Source organism: Ascaphus truei, chromosome 3 (genome assembly GCF_040206685.1).
Source record: "Ascaphus truei isolate aAscTru1 chromosome 3, aAscTru1.hap1, whole genome shotgun sequence".
Classification (NCBI taxonomy): domain Eukaryota; kingdom Metazoa; phylum Chordata; class Amphibia; order Anura; family Ascaphidae; genus Ascaphus; species Ascaphus truei.
In genome coordinates this window covers 327898760-327920172 of record NC_134485.1, presented here as the reverse complement: position 1 = coordinate 327920172, position 21413 = coordinate 327898760, and the positions used below count along the sequence as shown (strand labels likewise).

The following is a 21413-nucleotide window of genomic DNA, read 5'->3' as shown; positions in this document are numbered from 1 at the left end:
TGCGCGCCCCCTGCTGTCGGGAGCGCGGGCGTTGCGTGCGCGCCCCCTGCTGTCTGAATGGGAGCGCGGGAGTTTCCCGCGCGTTGCCATAGTGACGGGACCGGGGAAGGAAGTGAAGCCTGGTGAGAGAGGAGACCGGGAGAGACAGCCACACCACCTCACGACAGGGGAGGCCAGCCGGTAGGTGGCTGCAGAGACACAAGACTCGCGAGTGTGATGGGAAGCGGGGAGACCTTGTAATGACTTTAGCCTGAGAAGTGTCTCTTCTCTTCCCCCCTCCTGCAGTCCCAGTATCAGGGGCCTCTTATCGCCTCTGCACTGCGGGTGATGTGAGTAACTGGCTCACCATGTCACAGTGCAGGTTCATTCAGTTAGGAAGGTTTTTTTTTTAAACCTATGTAATCCCGCTCAAAGTGCTGTGGGGGTTGTGACTCTTATTGTATTGAGTAAAGAGAACCCTGAAAACTGCCAAACACACTGTCGGGGGCAGATACCGGTGGAGCTTCAGAGCTGTCACCCATCTCATTGTTGTTCTTATGCTTTTGTTGTGCTGATGTTGTAATAAACCCCAGCATGGAGCAATCGAACATGTACAAAGTAAATACGGAATTCATTGAAAACATGTTTTTACTTTAAAGTAACACAGTACAGTCAGTGCTGTGCATGCTATTTTTTTTATGTGCAGGCCTGTGCCACAGGGGAGCTTGTAATCTTAAGTGTTTCTACCTAGAGCACCTAGAATAACTTTCTTACCCAAGGTTACAAGTTCCTGGCACTGGGATTTCAGGCAGCTTCACCCATTCAGGCACAGATTCACTAAATTACGTTAAACTGTAGCACACCTCTTATAACACGTTTGCTGCGGAGGGGGGGGGGGGGGGGGTGTTGCAGTGCAGGGTGCTGCCAGCTACCCGTATGTATGGTGAAGCTACTAAAAAGCTCTGAACAGATAGTGAAATGGGAATCCAAAGGAAAGAATGCCCCATAAATAATCGTAATGTAGTAATCTGTCTGTTTCTTGACTGTGAGGGTAAGTATAGCGCTGGATCCGTTTAAGAATATGAGGGTAAGTACAAGCAGGGTAAATGTCAGCCAGGTATTAGAGTGAGAGCTGGTAAGGGTATATATCAAAGAGGAATAATATTGTTTTACCTCTATGTCCCAGTCCAGTGTATACCTCTCCTTCCTGGATGGCTGTAAATCCCTTTGCTGTGTAAGGCACTGCAGAAAAAAAGTGCCGTCCTCCTGTTAGCCTGAGCCCGTTGGAGCTCCCGAGTGTCGGAGCTGCCTGGAGATGAATCCTCCGCTCCGCTCCGTCAGCTGCTGCAATCCTGTAGTCCCACGTGGAGGTATCGGCGTCTTCCCGTGGTTCCTAGCAAGAGATCCATCTGGCGCGCCCTCACCGAAACTGTGCGTCCGTCCAATTAACAGATTGAACACGAGCAGGAACCGATTGGTATAGGACAGCCAGATCCAGAAAAAGCACCTTCAACTCACCAGGTAAGTGGAAAAATAAAAATCGTTTATTGCACTACATTAAAAACAAAAAACAGAACAGGAAAAACCTCCCACGTGTTTTGGACTATACAGCCCTTTCTCAAGGAGTATCTCCTTGAGAAAGGGCTGTATAGTCCAAAACACGTGGGAGGTTTTTCCTGTTCTGTTTTTTGTTTTTAATGTAGTGCAATAAACGATTTTTATTTTTCCACTTACCTGGTGAGTTGAAGGTGCTTTTTCTGGATCTGGCTTTCCTATACCAATTGGTTCCTGCTCGTGCTGCCAGCTACCCCTCTGCCAGTGAAGAGGTCAGGTGTTGCAGTCATCAGACCTGCCAACTCTCACAGCCTTGTCTACTACGTGGATCTGCCGGTCATCTTGATGCTCTCGGGACGGAAAAGGACGCTACACATTGGCCTCTGGATCTGACATTATCCATGACTCTCTGTGCTCCAGTTAGCCTGCAATACTTACTCCATGCTGGCATCCTTTTGATGCTTGGGCTGAAGGAGTAGCTCAGTAGTAATGTCACTGCCCTTGAAGCAGGGAGACCCAGTGTCACCTCCCCTTCTGACCTTGGGCAAGTCACTTTATCTTGTGCACGCCACAGGGACTTCATTGTACATCTTAAAAAAATGAATCTTTTTCACACTTTTTTTTCCTTGGAATCCCAGGAGAAGACACAACTCCGACTTCTAAACCGTATCATAGGGAAGGGCAGTAACATAAACAATTTACAGGGGAGATGAATGGGCAAATATGAGACGGGATGACACTGGTTCAAATGATTCACTAACATACTACGAGACCCTGGCAAATATATATTAATGACATATTTTGCATACTTCTCTGATGGTGCCAGTGAATAGATGCAACACACACACCCCTGCTCTGTTTGGGGCTGCTTGGGCACTTCTCTTCGGTGCCCACTGCCATGGATACACACAGGAGAATAGAAAATTGTATTTACTGTCTTAACGTAATTTTCTTTTCCTGGGTAGTTCTCTGTGGTAGTGTGCACCATTTTCCTAGCCCGGCTATCAGGATGTATACACACACACACACACACACGTTGAAAAAGAAAGTACACCCTCTTTGAATTCTATGGTTTTACATATCAGGACATAATAACAATCATCTGTTCCTTAGCAGGTCTTAAAATTAGGTAAATACAACCTCAGATGAACAGCAACACATGACATATTACACCGTGTCATGATTTATTTAACAAAAATAAAGCCAAAATGGAGAAGCCATGTGAAAAACTAAGTATACCTTATGATTCAAGATAATAAAAAAAATGCACAAATGCGCACCAGGGATTAATGGAAGGTAATTTATTAAAAATACACAAAAACTGAGGGGATCCAACCCCACCTCAGAACAGCTGTGCAGCTGGACGGCTAAGTACTACCAAGGAGAACACCTAATGGAGACTAAACCCTAAGTTGCACAGTATACAAATACAATAAAATTTATATAAAAAACATGAAAGAAAAAAAAAAAACATGAAAACAACCTATCAACAGATTTGTATAGAAACCGCCATAGGGTTGGGCACTGGCAAGGGGAAACGGACACTCACACTGAGACAGTCAGCAGACTCGCGGTGTCTGCACAGGATCCGGATCTCGGCACCGCGGAGATGGATAAAACCGCTGCTGTCTCCTACAGGCTCCATCTCAGCTTACCAGCATACACGCGCAGGATGACCTGTCGTGACCTCTACGCGTTTCGTACCAAGTACTTCGTCAGGAGAGGTAACGGCAGGTCATCCTGCGCGTGTATGCTGGTAAGCTGAGACGGAGCCTGCAGGAGACAGCAGCGGTTTTATCCATCTCTGCGGTGCCGAGATCCGGATCCTGTGCAGACACCGCGAGTCTGCTGACTGTCTCAGTGTGAGTGTCCGTTTCCCCTTGCCAGTGCCCAACCCTATGGCGGTTTCTATACAAATCTGTTGATAGGTTGTTTTCATGTTTTTTTTTTTCTTTCATGTTTTTTATATAAATTTTACTGTATTTGTATACTGTGCAGCTTAGGGTTTAGTCTCCATTAGGTGTTCTCCTTGGTAGTACTTAGCCGTCCAGCTGCACAGCTGTTCTGAGGTGGGGTTGGATCCCCTCAGTTTTTGTGTATTTTTAATAAATTACCTTCCACTAATCCCTGGTGCGCATTTGTGCATTTTTTTTATTATCTTGTATTTCGGGGTGCCTTCCCCCCTTTCTAAGGGGGGTTCACCTAGATTTGAGAGTTTCTGGGGAGACGCTTTATGTACATGCTGCAAAGGGATCATCCACACCATCACACAGCACGAGCGCTGAATATCCTGTTTTTTTTTATACCTTATGATTCAATAGCTTGTAGAACCACCTTTAGCAGCAATACATTGAAGTAATCGTTTTCTGTATGACTTTATCAGTCTCTCACATCGTTGTGGAGGAATTTTGGCCCACTCTTCTTTACAACGTTGCTTCAGATCATTGAGGTTTGTGGGCATTTGTTTATGCACAGCTCTCTTAAGGTCCAGCCACAGCATTTCAATCGGGTTGAGGTCTAGACTTTGACTGGGCCATTGCAACACCTTGATTCTTTTCTTTTTCAGCCATTCTGTTGTAGATTTGCTGGTTTGCTTGGGATTATTGTCCTGTTGCATGACCCAATTTCGGCCAAGCTTTAGTTGTCGGACAGATGGCCTCACATTTGACTCTAGAATACTTTGGTATACAGAGGAGTTAATGGTCGACTCAGTGACTGCAAGGTTCCCAGGTCCTGTGGCTGCAAAACAAGCCCAAATCATCACCCCTCCACCACCGTGCTTGACAGTTGGTATGAGGTGTTTGTGCTGATATGCTGTGCTTGGTTTTCGCCAAATGTGGCGCTGTGCATTATGGCCAAACATCTCCACTTTGGTCTCGTCTGTCCAAAGGACATTGTTCCAGAAGTCTTGTGGTTTGTTCAGATGTAACTTTGCAAACCTAAGCCGTGCTGTCATGTTCTTTTTAGAGAGAAGAGGCTTTCTCCTGGCAACCCTTCCAAACAAAGCATGCTTGTTCAGTCTTTTTCTAATTGTACTGTTATGAACTTTAACATTTAACATGCTAACTGAGGCCTGTAGAGTCTGAGATGTAACTCTTGGGTTTTTTGCAATTTCTCTGAGCATTGCACGTTCTGACCTTGGGGTGAATTTGCTGGGACGTCCACTCCTGGGAAGATTGGCAACTGTCCTGAAAATTTTCCACTTTTTAATAATCTTTCTCACTGTAGAATGATGAACTTTTAAATTGTTTGGAAATGGCCTTATGGAAATCTTGGCCAGGGCACCTGCATGGTCCGTGGAGAAGCTTCTTGCACTATCCCCAGCCTGGGCTCTTATTTATAGTATTTTGTGTTGGGCTTCCTCCAATCAGTGTAGTAGCAAAATGCATACTTAACTGATGAGTTGCTTCCTTTGCAGTAAACAACTCTATATATGGTAAACATGTGACAGGAAGAGAGCTCTGCTAACTCAAAGAACATGTTATGGCATACTTCAGCTAATAAGTGGTACTTCCCAATACACAGGGATTGCCCCTTTAAGTGGTACTGGAGTATTACCTTATGTGCTTTTGAGAGAATGTGATGCCTTTCGGTGGTCATGTAACATACACAGCCTCATACAAGGGAATGAGACATCCTGCAGAATTACCCTTTGATAGATTATATCTGCAACTCACCGAGTGGCAAATTATCTGTGATTTGCTAGTGGTGGAAATAAATTAACATTTAATCTCCAGATCTGTGCCCGGTTTTTACAAAAAAAAAATTCTCTTCTAATTGAGTGGAGTAGGTCTCTCTTTATGTCTCTATTTATAGCATTAGCCCTTATGACCTTTTTGGGAACGGTATGTGATTTTTGATTGATGCTAGACAATCTGAACGGAAGTGTACGGTGCTTCGCTGTCATTTGCGTTACTATGGGCCTGGCTGCGACTACGTCATCATGTGCTGGTTCCCATGTGCATCAGCAATGTTCTACGATTTGCTTTTGTGCTGCTATATTTAAATTGCCTGATATATACTATTTTTTATTTTTTTTAAGCATTTGTTTCAAAGTAGTCCATTCACATTTTTCTGTGTGTGAATTCTGCTTGGAAATCATAGTTACATAGTAGATGAGGTTGAAAAAAGACATACGTCCATCAAGTTCAACCTATGCTAAATTTAGACAACAGATACTTTATCCTATATCTATACTTACTTATTGATCCAGAGGAAGGCAAACAAAAAACCCCCAGAGTCATACCATCCAATGATATCTCATAAGGGGAAAAATAAATTCCTTCCTGACTCCAAGAATTGGCAATCGGATTAATCCCTGGATCAACATCTTTCCCATGTATACTTATTTGGTATATTCCTGTATACCTTTCCCTTCTAAAAAGATGTCTAATCCTTTTTACACTTTGCACAATCTTGTGCGTGTTCCTTTTTTAAAGTTGCTTGAATTTTGGGCCTTATGACAATAATCCAGGCTAATGCACCGTTTTTTGCATTCATTCAATGCAGGTTAATTTAAACCCTGAACCGAGCTCTACTAGATTTTCAGTTCTCGACGGGAGACGGTAAGAGGCCCTGGCTTTTTACTTTCTAGTGTAGTTTAATTCACAAACGTAGTAAATATCGGCCCAAATTCTTATCTTGGTATTTTCTAAGAAATCTTCTGCAATAAGACATGCAAGTCAATGGGCTGGAAGGTGTCCCATGGCTTGGTAAATATGGGCCATCATTTCTTACAGAACAACATGTATGGGGCACAAAGAAAAGATGACATGTTTTATTATGCATAATGTTTTTTTTATGCAGGAAACGGCAACCTTTTGATTGGTAAAATCGTTTGTACTTAACATATGGCTAAGAATTCTTTTATTAAACTTGCCCTTTTATTCTCTCTTTTCGGACAGGCTGGCATCCCAAGAAGTTCCTGTTTCCTTTTACCCAAGGCAGGTGAAGCATTGGACGTACAGTATTTCCTTACGTTTGTGAAGCATCAGCTCCTTGTCGGGCTGACTTAGTTAGAGCTCAGACCACCAGCGCTCCCCTCTCTCTCACTCCAGTAACAGGCTCTGCATCCCCTTTTTTCTTCCAACGTGGCAAGCGATTTTATGGACTAGTACATGATGAATTGTGAATTGTTAGCAACGTGCAGTGCCTTGGGGTACCTGGAAGGAGATACTTACCACAAAGAGCCTGATTGCCTTGGTGAGTATAGGTTGGGAAATGTACGCATCTCCACTCCAAATGGGACAAGCTGTTTGACTTCGTTCAGTGTACCTAGAAAAAATAACATGATCTGTACAAATTGCAGGTCATATGTTCTTGGTAAAATGCCAACTAAGTAAATATTCCACAATGATCCGGAAAGTTGCATTATGCAGGGGGAAAACCGTTAATGTAGGGGGTGTGTGTGGGAAAAAATCCTTGCATAACTCCACATGCTTCACCTAAAAAATAATTCACCAAGCATAGTCAATGTGCAAGGTCACCTAACCTTTACATTCTGCCAGTTACTGTCATTCTGGCAACAATTTGGTCAAATCAAATGTTGCAGAAAAATTTAAACTTTTTCAAAAATGTTCTGAATAACGCGAAACATAAAGAAAAATAGCAAAGTTTTGCAAAGCACATGTGGAGTTATTCGCACATCTCTACTATGCTATCAGTTCTATCAGTGTGATGAGGATCCCATTACAACAACAAAATCGTCCTCTTACCTAAAATAAGGGGAATTATAGATTTGTCCCAGTGTATGCATAGAATTTGTAAATTTGTCTGATGGCAGTATTTATTTTTAATATCTTCTAGGGGAGCACTTAAGTTTTTGTTCCTGGTGGTTATTTGTACAGCATAACATTTATTTAGCAGTTCCTCTGAATTATGAAGGGGTATAATGCTGGCAGACCTTTCACGGTCTTTTTATTAGTATTGCCGTTATTAGTGGTTACACTCTTGGATATAATTGAGTTTTTCATTTGTTGTGTTGCTTTCAATCATGCAATCCTTTAACCCAATCTCTATTGGATTGCTGTGGTTGTGATTGGTAACCTACTGTATTTCTTACTTTGTGATCTCTCAATTGATCCCTCAATTGGTACAATTGATACATCCGTTCCAGTGCAACCAAGGGCAACGTTTAATTTATTTATGGTTGTAGAAGGATCAAACCAAAAATGAGTTAATTGATCTGGAGATGAATTTCTGTACATTTTAACCTCTGAGGCATCACAATCTCCCGTCTGTTCCATCTAGAGAGCGTGAAAGACTTGATTCGCTACCTGCGACATGAGGATGATACACGAGATATCAGACAACAGCTAGGAGCTGCCCAGATCCTGCAGAACGATCTATTGCCATTGGTCACTCACCACCACCAGGACAAGCCACTGTTTGATGCAGTGATCCGGTAGTGTAACCTCTGCTTTAACTTGAAGCGGGTTAGCTCGGTAATCCGTTCTGTCTTACTGTTGTTTGGATGAACTGACCCACGCGTTTACAATCTATATTTCCTGGTAGTCCCCAAGGTAGTGGTCATCAGTGGTCTCAAGGAAGCAGCAAAGGAACCTGTGAAGCCAGTGGTGAGCACTGCCATGGAACGACCTTCCAGGAAAATAAAATTACGGTAACATCTAAATCAAAGGAAAAAAACAGACGCACAGAGCACACCATGGGTTAATAGAGAATTTATATTTTTGTGTATTATAGTCACATTATGTTGCTTATGGAACAGTAGTTACATCGGTCATGAAGTCCAGAGTAACTTCATATTGCACTATTTAGTTATATAGTTTACCTTTCTAGTTTTATTACAATATGTACATCACTTATGGAACACTAGTCATAAACAGAAACAAACAGAAAGGTTCCCTTAAGAATGCACTCGGATGGATATAGTGAGGTAAGTGAAATATAATTAAAATAAATGTAATAATAGATACACAATAAAACGAAATTTGTATAGAGGGGTGTGGTAAGAAGGTCCAAGACCACCCCCTAATGACAGACCAAAAAAGTATCCACATAAAGTAAATAGGAGAGGAGACCTAAAGTAACACTACAAGTGGCCAGTTGGTATATATGCCACGATATTAATTCCAATAGAGAAAAGTACCCTCCTGCAGTGGAGCGGCACTATTAACTAAAAAACTGGCAGCATAATAAAATAATATCTACCAGTGCTACATCTATAGGAATATAATCAAATAGCACAAAGGTAGTAACCAAAAAATGGCCAATAGTACATACAGAATATAGTGTCATATAACTTGAGTAGCGGCGTGTGGTCACAGCTCAAGCGCACTATGGTGTAGAATAATAACCTACTAACATATTATTATCAAAATCCATAAATGAGGACACTAGTAAAGACATATAACCCTAAATAGGGCAAGCATAAAGTATGCATATATAACGCCCTGAGGCACGGTTCAAAGACCATATCAAGTTATAGCCTCTTGAACCTTAGATGTCAAGAACACTTACAAATGTATGAGAAGCAAATGTCCATGAGGTAATTTAGGCAGAGTCGTCACACATCATCACACAGAAAGTGTAATGAGTGTCATAATAGTGTCCTTAAAATAAAGTCAGACCCTAAATGAGTGTGACAGACAAAATGTAGGAATATATGCTGATAGAGATTCCAGCCGCAGTGTGGCTGGCGCGTGTCTCCGTGTACCGAGCGCTGAGGGGTGACGTCACGTCCTGAAACCACCTGACATATGTTTCGCGCTGGAGTGACGTCACCCCTCAGCGCTCGGTACACGGAGACACGCGCCAGCCACACTGCGGCTGGAATCTCTATCCGTGTTCCTTCTATGGCAACATGCAAGAGCTCCCGCTGATTGTAACGAGCTAAGTACATTGTTGCTTAGCCCACCTAATACTATACAATGTTACTATGCACTTGATGGGGCTTTACCAGGAGCATTGCAACTCCGTGTTATACTGTATTGGTAACTGACAATAAGTATGACTTCTGATGTCTGTATTTTTCTTAAACCTACTATAAGCGCTATGACCTTGTAGCACTCATATTTTATCAGCATATATTCCTACATTTTGTCTGTCACACTCATTTAGGGTCTGACTTTATTTTAAGGACACTAGTATGACACTCATTACACTTTCTGTGTGATGATGTGTGACGACTGCCCTAAATTACCTCATGGACATTTGCTTCTCATACATTTGTAAGTGTTCTTGACATCTAAGGTTCAAGAGGCTATAACTTGACACGGTCTTTGAACCGCCGTGCCTCAGGGAGTTATATATGCATACTTTATGCTCGCCCTATTTAGGGTTATATGTCTTTACTCGCGCGGGAGCTGCTCTTGCTCTCAATAGAATTGAGAGCAGGACTCGGGACGAGCGATACGGCACGCCCCCGGCGGTTCAGCCAATGAGGGCGAACCTGCCGGGTGACGTCATGGCCGCGCCCCCGTCACTCCTCCGTCACGCCCTCCCCGGTCTCTGCTCCTGCAGTGAGCTGCAGACCGGGAATCGGCTGAACGCGCTGCCAAAAGCGCGGGCGCGCGTTACAGCGCCGTGACCGGGGCCTTAGCCTTACCCGTACACATTTATTGTTGGTGTGTATTTTTGATGTATTAATAAATATTGTGTTATATTTTTTACATATAGTTTGTCTCTTTTGAGCCTCATTTACATTGGTGATTCTAATAATCACCTTTTGGCTATATAGTTTTATAATTGTACACAATGCCTCTAAACATGCACAGTGTTGCGTAATTATCTATTAACCCTCGGTGGGCTGTGTGCATCTCTGTTTTTTTTCCCGTTGCATGGTGGGATCGTATTAGGGCGTTCTTACACAGGAGTGACAGGGAAGTACCCCCATGCATCCAGCAGCAAGGGGCTTATTCCACTTGACAGCACGAGCGGTGTCTCTGCTTCCAATAACATCTAAATCAGTTTGCTCTTTTCTCTGTGCAACAGTCACGGGAAGCAAATCCTGTTAATCCGAGCCATGTACAACATTATTCATTTGTTTTTATAATCAATGTCTGAACCACTGATTGAGCCACCTGTGCTGAAGCAGGGATATCTTTTAAACCTGACCTGTTGGCCCCTCTTCAGGGCTGGTAGTTGTCCACTGTCCTTAAGTGTTCAACTGCATCAGCATATAAAGTATGTACTGTTAAGGTCCTTTTCACCGGTGCTGAGGAGAAGTAGTCCTAGTAGCTACAATTAGTCTGAGACTAGTTGGCAATTTCGCACATTTTAATGTTTCTTTTCACTTTTAAACAATCACTGCCCCCAATCCATTGTTGGCGCCTAATGCTCAGGAAATGAGTGGAATGGGGTTGTTTATATGGAGCGTATGGATATCATTTCCCAAAATCAGATTTAAAAGATTTTTAGGACAAGTGTTTTATTTTCATGTGTTCTTTCTGTCACTGCATATACTTCTTCCTAATATTAAAATTGCAAAACCTAGTTTGCAGTCAAAATGCACACATTCTGCTACTGATGATGGGTAAGGAGAGACGAGTAGCCGGCATAGTTTTAGACTTGAGTAGTGCCTGTATAACGCATACGTGAACATCTGGGAACAGGTCTATGCCTGAAAACATTCTCTTGCCTATACTTCAATCTTCAGTTCTAATATAGGTCATTATTTATTGAATTATTAATGATGCACTGATTATAACTTTATGGATATATCTTTGTGTCTCTTTCCGGTGTATGTCTTTTATATGTGTCTGTTAATCATATACTGTAATTAGTATTCCAGATGGAGAGTGCACAACTCCCCACACCTTGTACATAGCGTAGAGCAAGTCAATATAATAGTGTTGTAAACTACAGAAGCAGGAGTGTCTGAATTTGAAATGTTGAATCAAAGGTGGGACGTGTTGAAATTTGTTGCATCTTGGCACCTTTTTTTGTTTTCTGCGTTTTTGTTAAATAAAATTGCGACAGATAATTAAAAAAATGATGTGTGAACATGGTAAGCAGAATATTGGGAAGGGCTTTATTTTCTCTAGCTACACGCTCGTGTTGTGTGAAGTCCCCGTCTGGACAAGGACAGGGTGAGATAAAAGTATAAGGAACACTTGATTGACACGGTCTGAGCATTTTGTTCCCCAACTGAAAAGAGCCTAATGTGAGAGAGATCGTGCTCCTCATTCCATGCAAAGTGTGTTTTATTTATTTTTATCCTTTCTCAGGTTGATGGTGAATCTGACTCAGCCAGCACTTCTGTGTTTTGGAAAGGTACCTCAGGATCCTACATTCCGACACCATTTTCTGCAGGTTGTTTCCTATTTACAAGCTTACAAGGAGGTGAGTCGACATGCTTTGCATTGGGTGTAATGATTTCAGTTTGAGCCTTAGCTCTGCATTATTGCAAATCTGTAAGCGAAAGAGCAGCCTTTCACAGTAGGTAGTAAAGATAACTCGCATCATTAAGACTGGGCATATATTTAGTTGCTCCCATTATAGAAGAACAAATATGTTGCTTGATCCGAGCACTGAAATTATTAAAAAATTTTTTTACCTGAGGCGAATGTGTTTAAATGTTATATTGGCATGTATAAGATTACATATGACACGAGGTTAGGAAATTAAATCTGCAGTTCAAGCTGCCATTTAAAAAATAAATAAAAATGTATATACCCTGTATATTCAATATGTGCATCAATACAATCTGCACACTGAGGGCAGTTCCATTCTGCCGCAGACCATGCAGAGGCGTCCACGTGGGACGCGATCACATTGCCTAAAGGCATTGATTGCGCCCATAGACGACGCTGACACGCGCGAGCGGCAGCAGGAGGTGGCGCGCGTTGCGCAAGACATCAGTTGAAACTGATTTCTTGGCGCAACAGGCAGGTCACGTGAGCCAGCTCTGTCACGCCCCCCTCCCTATGGAGCGTATTATGGACGGGAAACGCACCCGCTTTACGCGGGTGACGTCACAGCCTTCGCCCGTGCGGGCGAAGGCTGTATGGCCTTGGCCTGACAAGTGATTAGCTAAGTTGCAGATCGATCTGTTCTCCTGTAATCGATCGCTTGCTCAGGGTTATTTAATACAGTTCTTGCACAGCATTCTGGGCAATATAGTCTTGGATTATGATTGTCTGGGCAGTTACTAGATACAATTGGTTTACTGCTAGAGAGAGGGCGGGTCTCAAGAGCCAGAGCCCATCAGAAGGGGAAGGGGCTGTCACTTTGGAAATGCTTCCTACATTGGAAACATTAAAAATGTCTTAAACTTTTTATTTTTATTTTTTATGCTACAAGTATTTTCTCATTGTACAGAACTGATTTATTATTTAAAATAAATAAATCGTAGGATATTGCTTGAACTGCTGCTTTAAATAAATGTGTGTATATATCAGAATCTTATGTGCTAACAATAGGTGGTTGCATTAGTTACCCAATAGTCTTGCCAAGCAATAAAGGCAAAATAACATGATGCTGGAAGCATCACTATAGATTAGATTTATTTTCAAAAGTTTGATACAACATATCAAATATTATGGTTTAGTAAACTTCAGGAAATTCTGGATGTCTGTTTCTTTACTCGTGATGCAATGATATAGGATGAAATCACAACAAACTCTTTACATAAAGCCACATTATTCTCTTTGTTAGGCCTTTGCAAATGAGATGCTGTTTGGAGTCCTGAGTGAAAAGCTGTATGATTTGCTGCAGTTGGTAAGTATCAGTGTGAAGATTAAAATACATGTTTCTCTACAGCGAACTGAATTGCTTCCCTATACCCTGTTCAAAGTGGCAGCTTGATTCTAGTTCCCCAGAAGCCTGAAAACAATTCTTCAGTAAATCATCTGAAGTGTTTTAATTTTTTGTTTTTTTTCCAAACTGGAAAGGACTGGGAGCAACGGGAAGAGGAACATAACTTACTTATTGAAAGGATTCTTCTGCTAGTGCGTAATATCCTGCATGTGCCTGCTGACCCGGAGGAGGAAAAGGTAAAAGAACGGGACATTTCAACCTTTCTGCGCACTCATCTTACATAGCAATATGCAAGTCATTCTGCAACAATTCAGAGCCTGCACTTCTATGGTCTTATAAAGAAGGAACGTTTGTGGTCTTCAAATATTTAGCATAACGATACAAGGAGTATAGTGTTTATACTAAACCAAATATTAGCTTTCACAAGAAAGACACACAGATTCCCAACAAGCTCTGAGAAACCCCTACCATTACCACATAATATATATGTATATGTGTCCAAAGGAGTGCTAATGTGCGTGGCTAAATGTATACAACAAAAAACAGATGCCCAAAGCTACTTCCAATATGACAAAAATACACAGTGCAAATACCTACATATTCTTTTGAAAAAGGGTCATTTAGTTTAACCCTTTGACCAAAGCGTCTTAAGCCTGCTGCCACTATCAAGTCATGACCGTCCAAAGGGTTAAACTAAATGACCCCTTTTCAAGAGAACATGTAGGTATTTGCACTGTGTATTTTTGTCACATTGGAAGTAGCTTTGGGCATCTTTGTTTGTTTTTTGTTCTATCACAAAAGTCCAGTTTTCAACTGTACAAATAGGAACCAGTCAAAAAAGTTCTTAAAGTGCTTTTTAATGTATGCATTTTATTGCACTTAATGGAAAAAAAAAACCAATATCACGATCCATATGCGAATATACATAAAGCAGTCTAAAAAGTCTTATGCAACACAGAGTAATACACTTGTGAAGCAGGAATGCTTTAAAAGCAGTACATTTGCTTTGAGGGAAAAAAAAATAATAGTAGGGGTCTGTCTTATTCCAAGTCAGGTCCCTTATGGTGGGTAACTTCATGTGAACCAAATTTCCTTCTTCCACCTCTGTCAATATGAAACCTCCAAAGGTCCTATCCAGTGTCGATCCATCTTCCACTGGTATATGTTGTTGGTGCCGTTATCCGCATGGTCCCTGCTCTAATTAAAGATGAAGCTCCATTCTGCAGCAAGCAAGCCTGATACGAAATTGTGCCGGAACTCCATTCAGCTTCTGAGGCTGATGGGAGGCCTCAAGTATGCAGATTCAAATTATGATTACAGTTATTTACTTGCAATTATAATTATACCTAATATTTTAGGTAATTCATAAATCTTAGAATTGTTGCATTATGTTGCTAGAATGCCATTGGATTGTCATGGAGATTCTGCCATATATAAAGCTCCCTGAGAACGATAGCCTTGAATACAGCAGACTTCTGTCCCACTTACATTCTGTGTTATATTGAGTATATCATTGTATTTGCCCGTCTTTCCAGGCTGCCTTGAAAACCGGCTGTGTGGCTAATTTCCTAACGGAGGATGTAAAACAAATGTGAAGCATTTTCCTTCTTTGCAATAAATCCTCTCTAAGCCCGATTTTTTTACTTTTTCAGAGTGTGGACGATGATGCCAGCACCCACGACCAAATTCTCTGGGCAATCCATATGAGCGGGATGGATGACCTGGTAAAGTTCCTGGCCAGCTCTGAGACGGAGCAGCAGTGGAGCATGCACATGATGGAGATTGTGTCTCTTATGTTCAGAGATCAGGTGAGACAGAGGAAAACCACCTATTTTATTGTACAATAGGTGCTGGAAAAATTGAGGTGCTAGTGGGAGCAGATCCTGGAGAGTAGTATTGCAATATAGGAATTGTATTTTTTTTGTACGTCAAATTATACATTGTAATTGTGGGCTTTTAAAAAGTATTTATTTATTTTGATATAAATTAGAATTACTTCTTACTAGTTGTCTTGCGAATGCATCTTAGGCTGCGGCCAGGGTGGAGCGAACCGCTCGGCTCGATCAGAGTGATCACTCTGCCCTCGTCCAGGGTGAGTGCGTGCGTGTGCATGCGCACGCACGTACCCGTGCGCTTGCAACTTGACAAGACAACAAAATTTGATTTGGCTGCTCATTGATGCGTCACGTGAGCGGTTTGCCCAATAAGGGCGAACAAGCTCTGTGATGTCAAGGCCGCACCCTCCCGAGACACGCCCCCCCTTCCCCGCGCGGGCACAACTAGCTGAACAGAAATCGCCCGGCCAAGTGGAACGCATGACGTCACTACACTCGAGCGCAAGAACCCCAGATCCCAGCCTGGCCGCAGCCTTGGCCTCCACTAAAATAAGACGTGGAGTTTTTACATAAGAATAGTGAATTACCTGATGATGAACCAAGTGTGTAAACGTCTTACTATCCAGAACGCAGAGCATCTGGCTGCGACAGGTCAGGCACGCAGCGTTAAGGAGAGAGGCACTGACATGAAGGATCTGGAGATCCTGAGGCAGCGGGAAATGGCAGAGAAGAAGAGCAGAGTGTTCCAGCGCAGCACCCGGTGAGTCCTGAAACTCTGGAACATATTTACAAGGAATCAGAGGAAATTGGGACAATTAGTGCTATTTTTTTCTACATTATTCCTTTGGGATAAGCATCTGTGCTCTGCTTGAGTTTTCATGTGGCGACTGCTTCTTTTGTATCTATATCTATATCGATATATACCTTGTGATAGTTTAGAATAAATGATTTGGGAGTTCTCCTCTCTTCCTCAGGTCGGCAATACTGATTAACAAAGAAATCTACGGCTAAAACAAGTAGAAAAAAAAAAAACAGATGTAGATAAGGTAGGATGAGAAAGTGGTGTTTGAAGACATGGAAGGGTAATAAAACAATGACAAGGAACAGCATGGAGGGGGTAGGGGTGTGTGTGGGAGTGTCCTTTGACGCCGCGTTGCCATGGACACGAGTGACGCCGGCAGAGTCAAGGTGAGTATAGAATTGCAGAGGCCTCACGCGATCCCTCAGCATTTAATTGAAATGCCTCGGGAAAGAGTGTGGGGCCTCTGCAACCGCCCGCGCCCCCCCAGAAAGATCTCCCGCCCCCCTGTGGGGCGCGCCCCCCACTTTGCACACCGCTGGTCTATTGCCTTCTTAAAGACACTGATAATGGCACAAAACCGTGCAACAACACACGTTGCAAACTCTGCAAACATATATGCCAAGATCCCACAGCCAGTCACAACCATTGAACACTCAATGTTAAAGGATCATACTGTCGCACATCCAGGAATGTGGTTTATATGATTCAATGCAACAAATGTGACCAAGGATGCTACATTGGGGAAACCAGCCAAAACTTCAAGGCAGAATGAATATGCATAGACACTATACAACACCACGAAGGAGGAAGATACTGCTCACCAGTGGGACATCATTTCTCACAACCAGATCATTCCATAAATAATTTAAAAATCAAAATCCTCAATGGAATGTTCAAACGCACCCTAGAATGGAAAACATTTGAACTCAGAATGATAAGACTATTTGACACCAAAACAAGGGGGCTTAATGCGGATATAGAGTTTCTCTCACTATCACAATTGTTTGTAATTATCCTGCCTGACAATGTTATCCACACCTTCCCCCCCCCCCCCCACACACACACACACCCCTTCCCCCTCCATGCTGTTCCTTGTCGCCGTTTTATTACTCTTCCAAGTCTTCAAACACCACTTTCTCATCCTACCTTATCTACAGCTGTTTTTTTCTGCTTGTTTTAGCTGTAGATTCCTTTGTTAATCAGTATTGCTGACCTGAGGAAGAGAGGAGAACTCCCAAAAGCTTGTCCTATGACACAAATTGTTAGTCCAAATAAAAAAGGTATCACCTAATACTGAAGTACTCATTTATTCTGATATATAATCTGCTTTAAAATGCAAGTCTTTTAATGGTGTAGTCTCCTCTTGCCAATTTTATATTACGCCCTCTGCATCTGAGACTAGTTTTAGATGATGTGTCGCATCATCATTGTTTATCCTCTTCCTCAGGCATTCTCGGTTTGGTGGCTCTTATATTGTCCAAGGCTTGAAGTCTATAGGAGACGGAGATGTAATTTATCACAAGGGACTGCATAATGTAAGTAGCCTCTGCTCCTCTGCTCTTGTACCAGGTGTACATCAAATTTCAGGTCATGTGTAAATTTTATAACTGCTTCTCCGTCTCAATTGGGAATTCAGATTCTTGTATTATGAGTTCAGCATGGCGGAGTATTAACTTCAACTATTCACCTCCTCTGGAGTAACGACAAATAAAGACTTAAAAGCAGTTTGTTTTGTGTAGTGTGCAAGACTTGAGCAATTTTTTAAGTTAAGCTAAAAACTAGACAAGCTTTTACACCTTGCTCTAGTTGGTACAGCTCAACCCCGTTATAACGCGATGCAAGCTTGGCTCGCAATTTTCGTATTTAGGAATACTTTACAACACGAATATTGATATCTTAAATACTTTATTGTACAATGCATACAATTGTACATTATTTCTAACGCGATCCTCTTATAACGCAATGTGATTCTTTGGACCCCAAGCACAGTGTTATAAGGGGGTTGAGCTGTATTTGTGATATCTTGGTGAATTCTATTCTTGCTTGGCCTCCTGTCATAAAGTAATTGTAATGCTTCTTACATTTTTGATCCTTGAAATAGTTTAAGAATTATACTCATGACCTTGGTAAGGCAGTGAGGAGAGTCCCCAAGAGAAAGCAGCAAGCAAAGGACACCGAGGCCCTCCGCCGCTCTGCACTCAATGTCCGTCTGTTTCTGAAGGAGTTTTGCATTGACTTCCTGGAGAATTGCTACAATCGTCTCATGTGCATTGTGAAGGTGAGTCTGGGAGGGAACAGTGCAACATTACCAGAGCGAGAGGATATTGCCAGGGCCACTATCACGTAAGTGCAATCTCAAGAAAACGTAAATAAAGTGTTTATTGATTTTGGATGAACACGGTTTCCCCTCCAGGTCCATGGCAACAGGATGCTAAGAGGCATCGTGACGTCACGTGGTGCCATGTTGCGGGGGGGGGGGGGGTGAGAATCGTGATGGGGGAAGGTAAAAATCGTGATGGGGGGGTGGTAATTTTAATTAATGTGTGGCCCGAATCTGCTTTCCTTGGAACAGTTTGTCCCGTTTCACTTTATAAGTTGTGTAGGCCTGCTTTACACATAGTAGATGCGGTTGAAAAGACCTATGTCCATAGAGTACAACTTATGTTAAATTTAGAAAAACGATACTTATCCTATATTTGTATTTCCAGTATTTTGATCCAGGGGAAGGCAAACAAAAAACCACAGTGAAACATTATCTAATGATGTCTCATAAGGGGGAAAAATACATTCCTTTCCTTTCTGACTCCAATAGCAATAGATCAGTATTGTAAAGTAGATGAGTTGACTTTTTAATTTATTTTATGTGATATGCACCAGCCCAACAGTAGTAAAACATTAACTCTCCTATGTAGCTATGAGATGAGCAGATGCAGCTGTAACCCAAAACAGTAAGGGCTAGCTCACACTGCCTGCTTTAGAATAAAGGGAAGCAAGGAAATGCAACAGATCACTTCCTATTACCCCAGATTAAGAAAATCTGTTTTATATAGCAGGGGTGCGCAAAATTTTCTGGGGGGGTAGAGCGCTTACAGAGGCCCCGCACTCGTCCCCACAATATTTAAATGAAGTGCCGGGGGAGCAGACGAGGCATCTAAGTTCCTTACCTAGTCTCCAGCGGGCTTACATGATGCCGCGGGGTCACATGATGCCGCGGGTAACATGGCGTCAGAAAACACCGGAGAAAAGGTAAGGGCAGGGGCGTGGAGAGAACAAAACTTTGCGCACCCCTGTTTCGTGGTTTAGTTTATTTAGCTTTAGTTGTCACTATCTGCCCTAGTTATTTGCAGATCACCGTGCACGTCTATTTTTAAAGATCTCTTCACCAGATTATACAGTAAACTGTCTGTCTTAATTTCTGGATTTTGTCCTGTTCGCTGCGTTTTGGAAACGGTGTCCTATTCTTGAAAATTACGTAAAAACAGAAGTTAAAATTGTTGCAAACAACATTCCTCGCCAAAGCACGTTGCTCTCCAGCCGGCAACACAGATTCGTACTTAATAATAATAATAATCCATTTGTTAGACCATTTCTGCCACTGCTAATACAGTATCATAAAATATTGTTACTAGTCCAAAAAGAAATGATTGCATTCTACTTGTAAACAGAGTTCTGTGTTTTTTTACCAAATTAGCTTTTTATTTCACTTTGGAGAATACGCAGGTCTAGCGTACAGTTGATAGTGAGAAATACAGTGTTATTGAAGTCAATGTAACAGGCTCGGCTTTGGATTTTGGATGAAATTACAGTTGCATTGAAAAATATTAGCTGATAACAATGCAACTGAATTTACAGAAGAAAATAGTACAGTACAGTACCAATGCGATTTCACAAAGCTGGCCATGTGATAATGAAAATCCTGCCCAGCAAGCAGGCAGCACAGGTATGTTCTGCATACTTCAGAATAGTGGTTGCTGGTTTCAAGTACACATGTTTTTGGTCTCTACTAGATACTGAGTAAGGCTGCACTTATAGTGCCTTGCAACAGCGATGCGACGTCGCTCCGAAACAAATACATTGACTTATAGTAAGCGCGGGAGTGACGTCGCAACCAAAAATTTTGAAGCTGGGTAAATTTGATATTTTTTTTTAGAGACAGTCGCCACATGTGACTGTCTCTAAACCAATCAAATTGCGCGGCCCGCCCCTTTTAGTGACGTCACTGGCCTTGACGCCAGCAACGTCTTATCAAACTATAACTTTCGCTGGTGGCGATGGGTGATGTCATCAGTCGCGTCGCCAGCACTATAAGCGCTGCCTAAGGCTGAGTTCAGACGGGCTGCGATGAGACGTGCGTGCGCACGTTCACCACTCTTAAGCTTTGGTGTGTGGGAGTTTTCAAACTGGAAACGACACCCGGCGGAGAAGTACAGCGTTGACGTCGCTGCAATTGAAGGAGACAACTGCGAAGTTGTAATTTCAAGCGGCAGCCGCGTCACATGCACTTCGCCAGCCAATCACAAACACACACACTTTTTTTTTATTTTTTTAAATTCAATGCCTGAGTAGTCCCTTCTCCAAATCGGTTCATTCTGTCTGCTGGGCAAGAGCACACATCGCCCAGCAGACAGAGACGGGGACGCGCTAACGCACAGTTTCCTGTCTGAACTCAGCCTTAGATGCCTATGATTCATTCCAGTTGCTCAGTCTCCAAATGGTATAAGTGACCCTGCTTCTTCAATGGGAGTAAAGTGTCATTCTGTTGCTCTTTGTTGTCAGATCACATCAGTTCAATTTCAGCTTTGCCACATTTTGCAGTAATATAAACATAAGATGTCTCGGGCACATGAAATTGTATGACTTACTACTCGATACACTGTTGAAAGCCATCTCGTGCAGATCAGATTTTTTATTTTTTGAAAATAAAATATTTGTTCATTTCTCTTTTGCCATTTATACGTATCCCCGTGTATACACACCTGCTATGTATACACACCTGCTAACATTGTTGTTTTGTGCATGCTGATTGCGTTGTGTGAATGCTCTAGTACTCCATGAGTGATCCATTCTCAGTCAGATTAATATCTTGTATGCTGGTCTGGTGCATAATGCCAGCAACTTCTATATTTTATACGCTTTCCCATTTCGCTGCAGGATCACCTAATTCGCGAGAAGGCCCAGAAACACGATGAGACGTACTACCTGTGGTCTATGGCCTTCTTTATGGCCTTTAATCGCCTCTTCCGCTTCCGACCGGAGCTTGTGTCGGAGACGGTTAGCATCAGGACTTTCCACTTCATAGAACAAAACCTCACCAACTACTATGAGATGATGCTGACCGACAAGAAGGAGGCCTCCTCCTGGGCTCGCAGGTGAGAGAAGCACAGTGACGGGCTATGCGAGAGGGTTTCCTTTTACCATGTGTTAATGCTTATAGACTATACAACAAGGTTCTGCGCACAGATGCTGTTGGGCACTTACCTAAAGATGTTGAACTAGTCATCGGACTTCAGAAATGGCTGGTCAAA

General features: G+C 42.4%; 1 protein-coding gene across 1 annotated transcript in view; it reads left to right on the top strand.

Moving 5' to 3' along the window:
* The first annotated feature begins 67 nt into the window (after positions 1-67).
* The window catches only part of TIMELESS (timeless circadian regulator), a 75461-nt gene continuing 54115 nt past the window's right edge, over positions 68-21413 (top strand). The window contains exons 1-11 of the mRNA XM_075591401.1: positions 68-180; positions 6438-6735; positions 7783-7936; positions 11721-11835; positions 13150-13212; positions 13386-13487; positions 14904-15059; positions 15713-15846; positions 17336-17423; positions 17990-18166; positions 21040-21257. Of these exons, the coding sequence (XP_075447516.1) occupies positions 6651-6735; positions 7783-7936; positions 11721-11835; positions 13150-13212; positions 13386-13487; positions 14904-15059; positions 15713-15846; positions 17336-17423; positions 17990-18166; positions 21040-21257 (1292 nt within the window). The 5' untranslated portion in view covers positions 68-180; positions 6438-6650. The remainder of the gene's footprint in view (positions 181-6437; positions 6736-7782; positions 7937-11720; positions 11836-13149; positions 13213-13385; positions 13488-14903; positions 15060-15712; positions 15847-17335; positions 17424-17989; positions 18167-21039; positions 21258-21413) is intronic.